Source organism: Mus caroli, chromosome 7 (assembly GCF_900094665.2).
Source record: "Mus caroli chromosome 7, CAROLI_EIJ_v1.1, whole genome shotgun sequence".
Classification (NCBI taxonomy): Eukaryota; Metazoa; Chordata; class Mammalia; order Rodentia; family Muridae; genus Mus; species Mus caroli.
The window spans coordinates 143,539,133-143,555,784 of NC_034576.1; the positions used below are offsets into that span (position 1 = coordinate 143,539,133).

A 16,652-nucleotide genomic window follows, 5' to 3' on the forward strand; every position below is an offset into this window, starting at 1 on the left:
AAAAAAAAAAAAAAAAAAATGATTCAAGAGGAAGAAAACCCCAATGAAGGTAAAACCAACCCAAATACTGACCAGTATCTACGAGGCCTAGTTTAGCTGGGGCCTGGAAAAGAACAGATCAGGTTTACTAGAGCAGCCTGTGGAAACATAATGCCACTCCAGCCACTCACCTGGCTTCCTGCTCCCACACGTGTGCCTGCTGGGAGGCTGTCCAAAGGCTGTTACTAATGTCCTGTGTTTACCAGTTTACCAGACTTGGCCATGCAAGAGTCCGCAACTCCAGAGTAAGCAGCTTCAGGCTGGCCTTCAAAGTTAAGTGACCCAGAGAAAGTCAGCAAGGCATCACTTCCTTCTCTGCTGAAACTCTAGGGAGCGCAGGGAACTCACAGGCAGGCAGGCAGCGGACTGCAGAGCTCAGGTTCAGCTGCCGCTGCTGCTGCACTGTCTCTGCTCGCAAGTCAGCCTCTTCTACAGGAGGCTTTGGCCAAAGTCTGTGTTTGTATGGTGTGCATGCACGTGTAGAGACCTGCACAGCATGAATGTGCAGCTGGTGTGAGCCTCCAGACAGGCAGTCTGACCCAGGACACATCCATCCAGGGAGGGGCCAGGTAGATTTTCAAACAGAAAACTTCAGACCCAGAGACACAAGGGAGGCTCCATCACACCCTAGAGCTGACTCTCACAAGGTGAGGGAAATAACACCTGTGTGGAGCAGGAGATGGTCTGAGAGTCTGCATAGCTACATGGCTGCTTCAGAAAGTACTCTCCCCCCACCCCACCCCCAGACAGTTATTTTGGGAAGTTAAGTAAAATTCTAGCAGAAACAGTGTCCTAGAAGGGATGATGTAGAGGCAATTCAAGACCCTAGCTGCAGCCATAGTGACTTCCGTTTATAAACATGGAGTCAGAGAACTAACATCCACCCTGTTGTTGCTGTTGGTGTCTTACTGGCTATCTTTTGTCTTCCAGGGAGAGGCTCCATCAAGGTGGTATCCTGCTACTGCTTCCCAAGGCCTTGACCAAGCATAGCCCCCCAGGGCTGGACTACACTAAGTTGAAGACCTGGCACAGTCAGATTTCAGCCTTTTTGTGCCTTTCATGGGCCCCCACTCCCATTCTTTCTTTAAATCTGACTAGTAACTTATAAGAGGGAAAGGTATTCCATGGTATACTGGCTCTGTCACTCACCAGCTCAGCCTTGTTTCTTCCTTGGGCCTGGCACATTAAGGGGATGGCCACTTGCCTGCCACCAACCAAACCAACAGGGCAGGAGGAAAAACGCCCTTAGTTTGAATGGCCAGGTGATGTATTTTCTCTAAAGAAAGTTGCCAGGATCCTCTTTGTAACTTGTGACATGAATCAGAATAAAGAACTCCCTCTGTCCTGCCTGCATCTGCTGAGGACTGGGGTGCTGACCGTGCCCTACCAGGGTGGGAAGGGGCCAGCATCACTCCCATGACCACCAGGTGCCCTCAGGCGAGCGCACTCCAGGAGCCCAGGTAGCAGTAGAAGCCCCAAGTAGGCAGGGCCAGTGGTTGGGTTCCATGTCCACCTGTATGTGCCCTTCTGTCAGAATGTCCCGGGCCTGCTGATTGGCAGCTCTGAGTGGCAGAATTCCTGAGGTTCCTTGATTACTCACCAGCTCTCGTCAGTTCCTCTTCAGATGCTGTTCCACCTCAGTGGGCTCTACTCTGCCCTGTACTTCCTAGCTACACTCCTGATGATTGTATACAAAAGTAAGTGATGAGCACCGGATGGGCTGGAGAGATGGCTCAGTGGTTAAGCGCACCAACTGCTCTTCCAGAGGTCCTGAGTTCAAATCCCAGCAACCACATGGTGGCTCACAACCATCTGTAATGGGATCTGACGCCCTCTTCTGGTGTGTCTGAAGACAGCTACAGTATTCTTGGATATAATAAATAAATCTTTAAAAAAAAAAAAAGGTGATGAGCGCCAGGCCCATCAAAGGAAATGTGCCCCTAATAAACTGATCTGAGTTCTGGCTGTGTGTGTTCCTAGGTCAGGTTTTCAGCTATCCTTGTAACTGTCTGGCCCTGGATCTGGTTCTCTTGCTTCTGATGGGAATTCTCGAAGTAGCTCAGCTCTACCTAGGTGAGTTTTCCGTGATACCATAAAATGCTTGTGGTCCCATAGGTGTTCTTTCAAACTCTCTGAACCTTTAAGTATTAATCATTTTATAGTGTGGGTCTTGGAGTCACTGTCATTCAGGCAGCCTTACCTGGTGCCTTGCTGTATCACCTTCTGTTGTCATTAAGTATTAACCATTTGTTCAGAAGACTTGCTCCAAGACTAATTGACGCTGGTGACATCCTCCTGTCTAGAAGGATGTGTGTACCACAGCCGCACTCAGGCTGGAAGCCCAGCCTAAAGCCAGAGCTCCCGAACTCCCCTCTGGACTTCCCACTTCCCTGTTGGCTTCAGCCCTCAGGGAGAAAGTCTGGCAGAAAGGAAGTCTGGAGTTTTTGCCAGGTCCCTTGCAGGGACAGGGGACCTTGCCTCCCCAAGCTGGCTTGGTACCACATCAGTTCCCACCTTAAGAGGCCACTCTTAGCCAGTTGCCTGCCTGCCTGCCTGCCTGCCTATCTATCTATCTATCTATCTATCTATCTATCTATCTATCTGTCTGTCTGTCTGTCTATCGACAGAGTCTCCTGTGGCTAAGGCTGGCCTTGAACTCCTGTTCCTTCTGCCTCTTCCTCCTGAGCACTGGGATTAGAGGCATGCGTCATCACATCCAGTTACTGTGCGTTGATAGGATCAAACCTTGGGCTCCTGCATGCTAGGCAAGCACTGTAACAACTGAACTACATCCCCACCCCCTCCTTTGTATTTGTTTTCCCAAATCACACCGTTCATTTAGAGCAGGGTTAGGGTCAGAACAGGTAGGCTCTTCTAATGGACAAGGAGTGCAAAAGTAAACCACGGACGTCTTCCTACCGTAGCTGCAGTGCTGCAGTGCCAGCACAGGTCTAGGTCTCTAGCTCTGCCCCTACTCCTTCCTATACTCAGTCACAGACATACATAAAAGAGGTGCTACATCCAGGACCATTGCACTGTCAGGCTCTGATCCTTCTCTTTTGATTGGATCTGGTACCTCCCCCCTCTCTTCTGGGAGTAGAGAGTCCTCTCTGGTCATTCTAGACAGAGCTACAGTGTCTGCTGCCATGGACTGTGCTGGAATTTGCACAGCTTGCTCAGTAGGCAGTGCTCCCATGGTCCCCAGAAACGTGCTGCATTGATGAACAGTCAGCCCAACTCCTAGAGTACCCTGTAGGGGGCTGTCAGCATTGGACCTCTCTAAGCACTTAGTACTCAGCAGGCCCATGAGTATCCCCCCCCCACCCCATCCACTAGAGTCTGCCTCCTCAGACACCCAGGGCTCAGGTCAGCAGACCTTCAGACACACCCCCAGCAGCTGGGGTCAGCAGACCCTCCGGCACTCCTGGCAGCTGGTCAGCTACTGGCAGCTCCAAGTTGGCATTTTCCATGACTGACCCATTTGTTTGTAAAGTGGGCAGTTTTGTTTTTCATAAGTATTCATGAAATTTTCCAGAACCAGCCTGCCTTAGCCCAGACTGAAATATTTTTAGATATTTTAAACAAAATCCCTTTGATCCCACTTGGAGTTAGAAATAAGGTGGCAAATGCCCACAGTTTTCAAACCAAACTGTGCCTTAAGAGCACAGAATCTGAGCCTTCCCTGTTGTTACTCTCTGACATGGAGTGGCCCCAACGGGCAGTGTTCACCAATCCCATGAATTCGTTGACCCTTGGCAAGCACCCTGGCACTGGGCAGTTGGCGAGAGTTGGCGAGCTGTCCTGCAACCCCCACCTCAATTCATGTCTGCTCTCTTCCCCAGGCACAAAAGGCAACCTGATGGAGGCTGAAGTGCCACTGGCTGCCAGCCTGGCATTCACAGCAGTCAGTGGCCTCCTTTCTGTTCACTTCCTACTCTGGCAGACCTTGGTACTGTGGATGGACTCGGTCCTCAGCACTGTTCTCCTGGTGCTGCACGGGCTGGAGGCTGGCCTGCAAGTGGTGGTCATTGCTGACTTCATCAGGTAGACGGAGCAGGGTAACCTGCACAGCACTGCTCCTTAGCCCTCAGCAGGTTCCTTGGCCCAGACAAGGAGACTGTCTTTTTTATTGATCGTCTGTAGATAGTTTATACATTTTTTTTTGGGGGGGGGAATACCAGAGCCAGGGAGGGACAAACTTAGAAGCTTGAAGATGACCATCATGGACAGGAGCCTAGTGAATCCCAGAAATGTCTTCTCAGGTCTTGTGGCTGGGGTGCTGACTATAGCGGGACCACCATGATCCCCAGACAGTAGAAGATAAAGCCTTTCAGGAAGTCAATGGCTAGGGGCAGCCCTGCAGCTCCACCTTGTCTCAGCCCCAGAAACATGGCTTCCTGGCAGGAGTGTACAAACTGTGCTGGTCACCACCCTGTGTTTGCTCACACACGGATTACTGAGTCCTGTGCTTCCCACGCTGGCCCTGGGTCTTGTTCTGAGAGCCTGTTGTAATTAGTTACCAGGCCTTGGTCCAGGGCTGGGATCCCTCTGGAGCTGCAGGATGGCAGGTCTTGTGTTCCAGTGGCCCTCTGATTTGGCTCCCCATCAGGCCATCCCTGAAATGAAACTGCTTGGTTTCGAAAAGGAAACAAAAGCAAATGTATTCCAGGTATGGTGGCACACAAACCTTTAGTCCCAGCACCCAGGAGGCAAAGATGGGCATATCTTTGTGAGTTCAAAGCCAGCCTGCCTGGTCTACATAGTGATTTGCAAGTCACCCAGGATTACACGTTGAGACCTTGTCTTAAAAAAAAAAAAGAAAGAAAAAGAAAAGAAAAAAGTATACAGAGAGCTGGGTATTATGACCATCTCAGCCCCTTTCATGGGTGGGGGTTGGGGAAGTTGTAGGGAGCAGAAGACAGAATAAAAGAACAGCTTTTAGTCTAGGAGTCTGGGAGTCGCAGTCCACCAAACTGCAGCCTTTGTAGATGCCAAATGAATCTCATCTCCTGTTTTTCTTTTCCTAGCCCATTTTTTTCTCAAAAAGTATTTAAGCAGTATTTTTTTTTACAGTTTCTTTCATTCTGTCATGTGTTTTCTGTTTATGTCGTTATGTTCAAATATCTAGTTTCTCTTTTAAAAAAATAAATAAGTAATTATGCTGTCATGACTGTCTTCATTATAACCACCTACCTTCCCCAGGGTCCAGTATGGAAGAGCACCCCACCCCCGCCCCCTGTTTCCCCTTCTCAGCCCTATCCAGGACTCACTCTGTAACCTCTACCAGGCTTCTCTCCACCCTGGTAACTAGCCCGACGCCTCCCTGTGAAGTGTGTTGAAGGTGGTAGGTTTCTGGGCCGTCCAGAGCCTTCTCTGGGACCAGGGAACCTTCTATACTCATGGATCCTTAGCTGATTTCCTTCAACTCATGTCTCCCAGAGACCGGGTGAATACCAGAACGGCCTGGAGACATGCTCTACCTAGCCCACAGGCAGGCTTGGGAAGGAGCAATGTCTAGAAAGCCTACGAGCACTTCCCTCCACAATGTCCCTGTGGCTTGAGCAAGTATAGCCTGGGTAGGCAGAATGGGCTAAGGCCGGTGGGTCTGGAGGGCTCAGCCACTCGCCTGTTGTTACTGGCCACATGGAAGTGGCACTCACTCCACGTGACCCAGAGTGGACATCAGTTACCACCAGCAGCTCGGGCTGCCTCACAGCAAAGGTTACGAAGACTGACCGGCAGCAGCACAAAGGAGCCTCACCTGAGTTGCATTGCATGTTTTCCACCCTTTACCCATCCCCAGCTCTGCCCAGGAATGTCAGAGCACACACATAAGCCTGCTCCTCCCATTACACAGCTGACCACTTGACCCCTGCTTGCTGGGCCAGGGCGAGGTCACAGGCAGAGCAAGATTGGACCAGTTCTGTGAGATCAGCAGTAAGGGCTATGAACCAGGAAGCCTCTCTGGGGTTCATCAAGAGCTGGGCTTGGGGTCCACTTCTGCCACTCCTCTGTCCAGCTCACCTGTGATGTCCCAAAGTGTGTCAAGTGGGCAACAAGCCAGGCCAAAAAGTTCTATTGGCCCTCAGTACCCCAGGAAGTGCTAACTGCCCAGGAGAAATGTGCCAGGGCCCTGCCCTTCTGAGGTTGTAGCCTGGGACCCTGACTTCCTGGCAGCACCCACTTCCTCTGCCCCAACTCTGGAAACAATAGCCGGGGCCTTAGGGTCCCTGTTCACATAAGGGCAGTACCTTGGCTAGCAAGCCACAACTCTTGTTTATTTCCTCCTAGCCAGCTAGTTGGCTGCTCTAAATTCACCCAACCCTGCCCCAAGATGTCAAATAGCAAGGTGGGCAGGGTAGCCTTGTGGCGGGTGTCAACATGGTGGAGACAGGTACCCTCTTCTAGAGATAGCTCATCCCTCAGGAGATGCTCTAGTGGATGGGGACTTTAAGAACTCCTGTATGTGAAGGAGGGAGGGGCCCCCACCAGGAGCTGAAAGCTCCCAAACTCAAAAAGCCTTGGACCCAATGCCCCAGGACTAAACCACTAAAGAGCTCTGTCCCGGTGCTACTTGGGGGTGGAGGGTACCTGGTGGCGGCTTGATTGAGACTTCCCCAAGGCTGCAGCCCTCATAGGCTTCATCCAGTACTGCCCCTGCAGGCAGGCCCATGTCCCCATCTGCTACTGCAGCTTGGCCAGTTAGAGCAGCTGGGGCCGCACCCTGCTCTCCGGGGCCAGCTGCAAAGGGGCCCCAGGTGCTTTGGGGACCGCTGGGAGGGCAGTCAGAGGCAGGCGAGGGAGGCGGAACCACAGTTGGTGTGGTGGGGGGAATGGTGCCCCAGGCCCGCCCCCTTCCTTCAGGCTCCCTCGTGCCCACTCCCGGGTGACTCGGTAACCTGTCGCTCAGGTTCCTCCTCGCACAGCCCCGCCCCGGCCTATCCGGCCCAGCAGAGGTCCCGCCTGTCCCGGGAGAGGGAGCTCCGCAGAGGCTCTGACAGACAGCGGGCGGACAAGCTGACCGAGGGGCCTAACCAAGCACAGGCGCTGAGGGACGGAGCGCAGGTGAGCACTTCAGCCAGGGAATTTGCCAATCTGAGCCTCAGTTTCCCAGAATGGCCGTGAGATGTAGAGCTCTCGCTCCGGACTCTGGGTCCGGGCGCTTGGTTTGGAAGGCAAGCCAGAACAGGGAGCTGAGAGCACCTGAGAGTGAGGTTTGGGATGGCCCGGATCGGATCGCCGGACTCGGGACAGCTAAACCTTAGTTAGGGGGGCTGCGAGTGTGGCAAGGGACGTAGGAACTTGGGGGAGAGGCCGGGCCTGACCCTTCCTTGGGCTTTTAGCACAAGAACCGCTCGGTTAAAGCCCGGTCGGTCCAGCGGGTGGTGGCCAGTGGTTCGTGATATTTTTAAGCCAGCGGTGTGTGACTCACTCGCCCTGGTCCCGGCCCCCTCCCAGCCCTGGGGCGGATGAGGGGAACCTGGCAGTTGACAAGAGAGGTGGTGAGGAAGGGAGGGCCTTCATCCAGCAGGCTCGACCTCCTTCAGGATCTGACCTGACATACCACCCAGGGCCTAAAGGTGGGCCTTTTTCTGGCTGTTTGAGCTCAAAAGAAACCCAGAGCCTGGGAAACATCAGGCTGAGTCAGTCAGTCTTCAGGTCAAAGTTGAAGTGTGGTCTCTCAGGGGATGAGGGTGGGAGATGGGAATAGATGTGGGGGTTGGGGATCAGCTGGTGGGAGGGGCTATGAACATCCATAGCTTGCCCGGGACTGAAAAGTCTGCGATACTACATAAAACTATCGCTGGAGGCAGGAAAGGGCAAAACATGTCCACAGCTCACCTCTGCTGTGTCCCCTGTGCAGCCCTCCTTGGCTGCTGGGGCCTTTCCCACCCTAGACTCTCAGTGGTCCTACTTTGTGCGTGGACCTCTCCTGGAGCTGTCGCTGCTTTGCCCATTACTCCCTCCCAGCCTGCCTGGGTCTCTTCAGATGCACCCATCCCTTCCCACAAACAACTTTCTGGTTCATCTCAGCCTCTGTTGCTCCCACCTGATGATTTCCTGAACTTTGTCCCCAGATTAGGACCCAGCCAGGTCCTAAGGGACTCCCCCTTCCCATTCCAGGACCACACCCAGCTCCCACAAGGACAGCCAAGAGCCCAGGTGACTAAGCCGACCCCTCCCCAAGGTCACTCAGTGTGGAGAGCTGGAATTTGAACTTGGAGCCAGTTCCTCCGCCCTCCTTGCCCTGCCGGGGCCTCCTCCTGTTCCACTGCTGAACCTACCAAATGCTCTAACATGCTGGGCCTCCCTTCAACCCGGAAAGTGGCTACAGTAAAACCAGCCCGAGCCCCCAGGCCTTGTAGGCCTGGGTGTTACATCTTTGCCACCAATGGATTGTTTGGATTTCCTGCCTCCCTACTCCACTTCAGCTCTAGAAGCCTCCAGGGAGGGAACCTTTTGCAGGGTAGAGGTAGCCCCAGCCTTATCCCTCCTACCTAGTCCTAAGGTCCTGGCCTAGATATCCCCAAGGGCAGGGCTGCGTGTCCAAGCCTGTTCAGAGTCTGTGTGCCTTCAGGCCTGGGTCTCTAGCAGTTTGTTTTGTCCTGGTGTGTGTATTCCTGGTCCCACGTGCCTGGTGCCCTTGGCTGAGCTAGCCAGGAATCCCATTAAGCAAACACCGGGGCTCACCTACTGAGGTCATGTGCATTCCGGACATTCTCCATGGATAGGTGGACCTAGAAATCTGGCCCAGCCTCTTCTTATAAGCTAGGACCTCGGCTGGGGGTAGGGGAGCGGCCAGAAAGCTGGTCAAGGTAATAGCTAAGGCCTACGGTCCTCGCCTCCTGGTAGCCCACCCCTCAAGACCTGGGCAAACCAGAAAATACTAGAGTGCTACAGGCCTACTCCTGAGCCCTCATACCAGTCTCCTGGCTGAAGGCCTGACCCTAGCAGACTCAAATGCTGAAGCTAGGAAGGATGGTGGCCTTGTTAGTAATATCAGACAAAGGTAGACCTATATGTGGGTCCTTAGGAAGAGCTGGCCATAGAACTTCAGAAGGACAGACAGAAATGTTATCGACCTGTCATTCCAGTGGCGTAACGGCAGCCTGTCACTGAAGGTCTCTCTACGTCCCTCAGTTAATGTCAGGCTGGCCCAGCCCACCAGATTCTGTTGTATCCAGAGAAGGGCTCAGGTCGAGCCTGTAAGGAAAGCTTGCTCACATTCATGGCCATGCCTCAATTTCCCCAAAATGTACCCAGGGGAAGTCTGAGCTGGGAATTCTACTTCTGAAGAGGCCTTGTTTGTATATAGTCACCTGGGTTTTTACCAGGGGGGGCCAGTCACCCCCAAAACTTCTGCCCTATAACCATCCTCTCCAGGGTCTCCCAAGAGGGAGATAAGAGCTGGTCTCTTTGCTGGATCTGGGGGAGCCGGCCTCTGTGAGCATCCCACACATATATGTATGCAGGGGTCCCTAGGAGTGAAGCCTGGGGCAAGGGAGGAGTAGTGGGGTCCACCTATACTTTGTGCCCTCCTAGGTCTCCAGCCTTACCCTCTCCTCTCTCACTGCCTCAGGGTTTTTGAAGGAACCATCTTCTCTCAGATTATCCCCCACCCATCCCCTCCATCAGAGCTTCCCTGACAGTTTCTAGGAACACCCTTGCAGAGAACCAAAGGTCCTAGGCCAGATGAGTCTCCATTGCCACCACCAGCATGGGCCTGGAGAACTCTGCTTCCTAGAGATCCCCTGAGGACTCTGGCCCAGCACTGAGAGTTCTAGCATGCGGGGCAGAAAGAAATAAGAGAGGAGACCCAGGCCTAGCCTGGCCAGGAGAAAGGGTCAGCTGAGCTCTTCTGTCTTTAGGTCTGCCCTCCCTGACACTGGCTACCACTGGGAACGCCATGAGCCAGTCAGCATCCATGAGCTGCTGCCCAGGAGCTGCCAAGTAAGTGTTGTCCTACCGCCTCAAGTCCCCAGGGAGGGGTGTGACATGAGCCCTGCCCTCACCTGCCTCTCCCGCTGCAGCGGCAGTCTGGGCCGGTCTGATGGTGTGCCCAGGATGAGCGCAAAGGACCTGTTTGGTGAGTGAAGTTTAAGGATGGTATGGACTTAAGGAGGATGAACGTGACCATGGCGGTCTCATCCCTGCCTACTCCGGGGCTGAGCTCTAGCCCAGGGAAATTCTAAGGGCTCAGAGGAGGCCTCTGGACCCTACTTCACTGAGAATTCTGGATATCTATCCGCAAGGCTCCTGGCTACTAAACATTCTCCACTCTGCTGTAAGGGGAGAGGCCTTTACGAATAATTCAGGGAGCATTAATATTGATTCCACTGTGCAGCCCTGCAATCTGATCAAGTAGGTGGGGTTAGATGGGACCCAGCTGCCAGGTATCTGCTCCAGTGGACTAGGCTACTTCTGCTTGCCCATGCCCCTCCCCAACTATGCCCTTAACTTGTGCTTCTGGACGCTGGTTACTAAATGCTGGAAGTTGGAGCCTTGGAAAGCAAGAACTCCAGAGAGGAGGCATGTTCCCGTGATAGCTTGTAGGATAGGAAATCCTTGGCCCCGGGCCCCTTCCGTAGGAGGGTGGGCAGCCTCCATTAGAGAAGACTACATTTCCTGTCCCTCACCCAAACAGATCCTCAGTGAGAGGCTGCCCCCTCCCATTCTGAATAAGTCTCTTGTCTTCTAAAGCTTCAGGTCCCCAGGGGGCCTCTCCTGGGGTTCCTCTCCTCTCCTGGGGGTCCCCAGAGGCTTTCCTGGGGTTCCTCCCTGTCCCACAGGAGCTTCTCAGCCTTCAGGGGTTCAAAGAGCAACACCTCTCATCTCGACACTGTTCTCCCCTGTGGACCCTGGGGGTCACGTCCTTCTAGACTGGGTCTTACTCTTTGGGGTGCATGACATCTGTGTCTCTATCCAGAGCAGAGGAAGAAGTACTCCAACTCCAACGTCATCATGCACGAGACTTCACAGTATCACGTGCAGGTGAGGACCAGGAAGTAACCCCCATATTTCCAGGGACAGGTGGAGAAACTGAGGCTCAGGGAGAAGTTGGGAAGAGAGAGCAAAGGACTGCACTGCGCTGGTCCTGGACCCAGCCATAGTGGGGAAACGGCTTCCTCAGGGCTGAGGGAGTTCATAGCCATAGCAGGGCCTGCTCAGACCCTTCTCTGTAGGTTGGTACCCATGGCCCACAGCAGCCAGGGCGCTGAGACATCACCTATGTCGCTGGGCAGCTCGGAAAAGACCATGGAAGGAAGTTGTCATCTTGGCCCCAAAACAAGGAACTGCACTGGGAGGAACATGATGGAACAAAGACACTCTTTATTGAGAGCTACAGAGAGCCTGGATAGCAAGGCTGAGTCTAGACATAGCCTGTGCCCTTTGACCAGCTGCCAGCTTGAGTGGCCCTTCTCCTGGTCACCTCTAATTTGCTGAGAATTCAAGAACTATGTTTTAATGGCTTTCCTGAGACTGGGAGCTAGCTGGGTTTCTGGCCATAAACTGAGCTTATAAGATAGTGGTGAGGAATGACAGAGAAGTAGAAAGAGGAGCCCCTGAGCAGCCAGCACTCCCAATGGGTCTCATGTATTGCTGGCTCTCTTCGTCTCCCCACTCTACCCAGGACCCTTACCCCAGAAGTGAGGCAGGCTGCTATCCTCAGAACCTTACCTCCTTGTCTGTAGAATAGACCAAAAGAGCCATCAGGAATCTCCATGGCTCCTCAACCCTGCTCTCTTAGGCGATCAAGGTTCTGACCACCCACCCACCTGGGTCAATGGGCCATGATCTTGTGACCACAGCCACTCAGTGCCCAAGGACAGGGCATGGAGGCACAGAAGGGTCAGCAATGACCTCTTCCTTTACGGTGTGCCACCGTTCGTTCTCTGAAGTGGAACTTTGTCCTCCTTGGTGAGGAACTACGTGGGGCATCCAGCCTGGCTCCTGGACTTTGATCCATCCTGCTTGACGCTGCCCCACTGCTGCAGGAACCTTTCCTTCCTGCTCGGGGGCAGAGGCAGACGTTTCTGTCAGGTTTCTCTATTGCTCTCTGATGAAAAGACTGAGGCCCAGAGAAGGAAGCTGAGAAGCATTCAGAGCTGTGCTTGCTTTTTCTGACCTTTTCCTGACTTTTTTTTACAATAAATAAATGGATGGTACAGTTCTGTTACTATCAGACTGGGACATAAAACAGTCCCATCTCTCCTAGGTGACTTTCAGAGCCCCTTGTGTCCAAAGCCACCCCATCCTAATCCCTAGCAATGCTGATCTGTCTTGCATCCCCAACACTTGTCTTTTTGAGAAATTTACCCTACCCAGGAGATCCCGTGGTCCACCACCACCTTTGTTTCTTGCTTCATTTTAAGAAAACCATGTTGAGAGAAACCTTGTCTCAAAACAAACAAAAACAAAAAAGCTAAAAGCAAACCTTCCTCCAGTTGGTAATTTGTTAGCTAATGTGTGTCAACATCTTTTGATTAAACAGACATATTTGATTTGGAGGCACCTAGCCATATACCCATTTTTCTTTTCTGGTTATTTGTTAATCTGCTAGTGAGAAGACTAAGCAAGCCTACTATTGAAGATTTCTGTGTTTTCAAGGTAGCATAATCTTTTGCATCTAGACCCATGATCGACTTTATTTTGTTTTATTTTTGAGACCCTGTCTCTAATTAATTAATTAAGCATGTTGCTGACATTTGATTGGCATTGAGTCCAACCTATTATCAGTTTAGGGAGAATTGGCATCTTAACAATGTTGTGTGTTCTCATCTACTAACATGGGATGTTTCTCCATTTATTAAGATTTCTTTAATTTTTTTTAACAGTGTTTTCTGATTTTCACTTTGGTGGTCATATTTATATTTAAATTATTCTTTAGCTTACAAATGGCATTGTGAGAGGTTTCCCTAGCACAGTGGTTATCATGTCATGTTCACCACATAAATAGGAGTGTGGTTTTAATGTTGCTTTGGTTTCAGTTTTGGTTTGGGACAGGGTTTCACTATGCAACCCTAATTGACCTGGAACTTGCCATTTAGACTAGGATGATTTCCAGGGAATCCACCACCTTCCTCTGCTTTCCCTGTGCCGGCACTGAAGGCATGTACCACCATACCTGGCACAAATGGCACTTTTTATTGTTGTTGTTGTTTTGTTTTGCTTTTTACTTTTTCTGGTGCTGTTTTAAATTTTTTTTAGATTTATTTATGTTATAGTATGAATGTTTTGCCCTGTATGTATGTATGTATATATGTGCAGTACATGCATGTCTGGTACCCATGGAAGGCATTAAATTCCCTGGAACTATAGATGCAGACAGTTGTGAGCTGCCATGTGGATCCTGGGAATGGAACCAGGGTCCTCTGCAAGAACAAAAGTGCTCACAACCACTGAGCCATCTCTCCAGTCCCTTTTCATTTTTTGAAATTATAATATAATTACACCATTTCCCCCCTTCCCTTTCCTTCCTCAAAATTCTCCCATGTATCTTTTCTAGCTCTCTTTCAAATTCATGGCCTTTTTTTCCCCATCAATTGCTGTTACATATATACATATGCATGTATATACATGTATATTCCTGAATATGCAACTTGCTCAGTCTATACAGTGTTACTGGTGTGTATGCTTTCAGGGTTGACCATTTGGTATGGGATAACCTCTTGGTGTGCTGTGCCTTAGGGAAGCCAATCTCTTCAGCCCTCAGCATTCCTCACTTGCCTGTAGGTCTTGGTGTATGGTTAATGCTGAGGCCTGGTGGGTTTTCCCCATCCACTTTGGAACGTTTACTGTTGTTGTCCTTGTTAATCTCATGTTTGGCAGTCATGTTGGTGAGATGTGATGGGTGTAGCTTCTGACACCCCTAGGAGACACAGTCTCACAGCAAACTCCTGATCCCCTTGCTCTTCCACAGTTCTTTCTGTCCCTTTGTCTACAATGCTTCCTGTGGGAGCTGTTTTGTAGATTTATCGTTGGGACCGGGGTTTACAGCTCTCCATTTTGATTGGTTGTGGTTTTCTGCAATGGTCCCCTTTTGTTGCAAAGGAAAGTTTCTTTGTTGAAGGATGAGAACTACACTTGCCTGTGGCTGTAAGGACAAATATTTAGAATGTAGCTAGGGATCATGCTGGTGTAATAAAGTGGCAGTAGTAGTTTCTCCGGACTTCACAAGTTCTGGGGAGCTGACTAGGTTTTCACCACTTGGCATAATGTCCCTCTTGCTCATAGAATCTTAGCCTAGGTAAACAGCTGTGGTGACCACCAAAGTATGTGCACCATAGATTGTATTTTTAAAACTTCATCGTCTAATTATCTGCCAGTTACATAAGCTAAAAAAGAGAGCTTTGGTATGGTTGTCTGAGACTTTGGTGAATTTAATGATTTCCTTGTAGACCAGACTTTCTTCACAGACAATTATATTGTTTGAAAAGAAATATCTGGAGCTGGAGTGACAGCTGAGAGCTGAAGAACATTTGCTGCTCTTTCAGAGGACCAGAATTTAGTCCCTGACACCCACGTTGGGCTACTCAGAAATATTTATAAATTCAGATCAAGAGGATCTTGGCCCCTTTCTGGCCTCTATGAGCACCCATGCACAAGCACACACACACACACACACAAACATGCAAGTTTTTGTCTTTGTTTTTAAAGAAGCTAGGTATGGTGGCATGCACTTTTCATCTCAGCCCTGAAGACTGAGAAAGGCAGGTGGGTCTCTATGAATCTGAGGCCAGCCTGGTCTACATAAAGACCCATACTGAGCCAAGCAGTAGTGGTGCATGCCTTTATTTCTAGCACCCTAGAAGCAGTGGCAGGCAGATCTCTGAGTTTGAGGCCAGCCTAATCTACAGAGTAAGTTCCACGACAGCTAGAGATACACAGAGAAACTCTGTCTTGAAAAAAAAAATCTAAGAACTAAGAAAAATTTCCAAATGCTGAATAAACTTTGGTATTTGGCATATATTGATTTATTCAAGATGTCTTCCAGGTGTATTGGCTCACAGTTATAATCCAGCCTTTAGAGGCAGAGCCAGGAGGATCACCACAAATGCAAGGCTAGCTGTTTGCATAGCAAGCTCCAGGCCAGCCTAGACTACAGAGTAAGACCCTAACTCAAAAATGAAGCAAACAGCTGGCCATGGCAGTACACTCTAATCCCAGCACTTAGGAGGTAGAAGTAGGAGAATCTCTGTGAGTTCAAGGCCAGCCTGGCCCACATAGTAAGTTCCAGGACAGTCAGGGCTATACAGAGAGATCCTGTCTCAAAAGAAAAAAAGATAAACCAAGCAAAATATATTACCCTACTGGGTATGGTGGCCCTACTGTATATCTTAGCACTTAGCAGGTAGCATCAGGAGGATTAGGAATTCAAGGCCAGCTAACTATAATTTCAGCCTCCACAGATACCAGCATTCATGTGCACATACCCACATGCAGACACACATACCTACACATAATTAAAAATAGTTTTGAAAAAAGTATTTTTAAATGGTTTGGGGCTAGAGAGATGGCAGGGTGGTTAAAAGCACTTGCTGCTCTTGTAGAGGACCTGGGTTCAATTCCCAGCACACATATGACTACTCACAAGCACCTACAACATCAGTTCCAAGAGATCTCATGCCGTTTTCTGGCCTCCATGGGTGGCTGCATGCACATATGAACTTCAAGCACACACACACATATGCACAGGAAAACACACAAGCAGATGGGTGGATGGATGATGGATGGATAATAAAAAAATAAATAAATAAATATTTGTTTTTTTTCAGATAAGCTCAGGCTGTCCTAGACCTTGCTGTGTAGGCAAGACTGGCCTCAGGCATACAGAGATCTGCCTTCTGAATACCGGGACTAACAGAGTGCACCACCATACCCAGCCCTGAGATGAATAATAGTTTTTAATGGAGCTGGGGTATATGATTCAGTATTAAGATACTTGCCTAGCATACATGAGGTCCTAGATTCAATCCTCGGTATTGCAAAAGGAAAAGAAAAGATATTTTGTATGTATTCATAGGCTGTTTGCAAGCATTTAACTGAAGATTTTTAAAAATTTGTATTAGTACTTATATGTATGTACATGTATCTGTGTGTGTGTGTGTGTGTCCAAGGAGGTCAGAGAGGAAGGCGGAGTTCTAGGCAGTCGTGAGCTGCCTGACCCGGGAGCTGAGAATTGAGCTCTGCTCCTCTGCAAGGACAAAATGTACCCTTAACCACAGAACTATTTCCTCAGTCCTGAAGACTTTTTAGAAGACAAATGTCTGTTAGAGACACTGACCTCAATTTTCTTTTTTCTTTTTTTTTTAAAGTGGATCTGTCTCCCGCAGTTGGTCCCAGTGTGATTTTTTTTTTTTTTAAGATTTATTTATTTATTATGTGTAAGTACACTGTAGCTGTCTTCAGACACTCCAGAAGAGGGTGTCAGATCTCATTGCAGATGGTTGTGAGCCACCATGTGGTTGCTGGGATTTGAACTCTGGACCTTCAGGAGAGCAGTCGGGTGCTCTTACCCACTGAGCCATCTCACCAGCCCTCAATTTTCTATATAATAACCATGTCAGACTTACAGATCAGGTTATGTTGACCTAAGACAGTGAGTGGAGAAG

The 16,652-nt window shown here is 50.1% G+C and overlaps 2 protein-coding genes across 2 annotated transcripts in view; both read left to right on the forward strand.

Moving 5' to 3' along the window:
* The window catches only part of Tmem80 (transmembrane protein 80), an 8,582-nt gene extending 4,431 nt beyond the window's left edge, over window positions 1-4,151 (forward strand). The window contains exons 2-5 of the mRNA XM_021168952.2: window positions 970-989; window positions 1,643-1,736; window positions 2,020-2,112; window positions 3,882-4,151. Coding sequence (XP_021024611.1) covers window positions 970-989; window positions 1,643-1,736; window positions 2,020-2,112; window positions 3,882-4,087 — 413 coding nt within the window. The 3' untranslated portion in view covers window positions 4,088-4,151. The remainder of the gene's footprint in view (window positions 1-969; window positions 990-1,642; window positions 1,737-2,019; window positions 2,113-3,881) is intronic.
* Window positions 4,152-6,967: 2,816 nt separating this feature from the next.
* Window positions 6,968-16,652, forward strand: part of Eps8l2 (EPS8 like 2) — a 22,392-nt gene continuing 12,707 nt past the window's right edge. Inside the window, exons 1-4 of the mRNA XM_021168945.2 lie at window positions 6,968-7,104; window positions 9,909-9,990; window positions 10,071-10,126; window positions 10,967-11,031. Of these exons, the coding sequence (XP_021024604.1) occupies window positions 9,947-9,990; window positions 10,071-10,126; window positions 10,967-11,031 (165 nt within the window). The 5' untranslated portion in view covers window positions 6,968-7,104; window positions 9,909-9,946. The remainder of the gene's footprint in view (window positions 7,105-9,908; window positions 9,991-10,070; window positions 10,127-10,966; window positions 11,032-16,652) is intronic.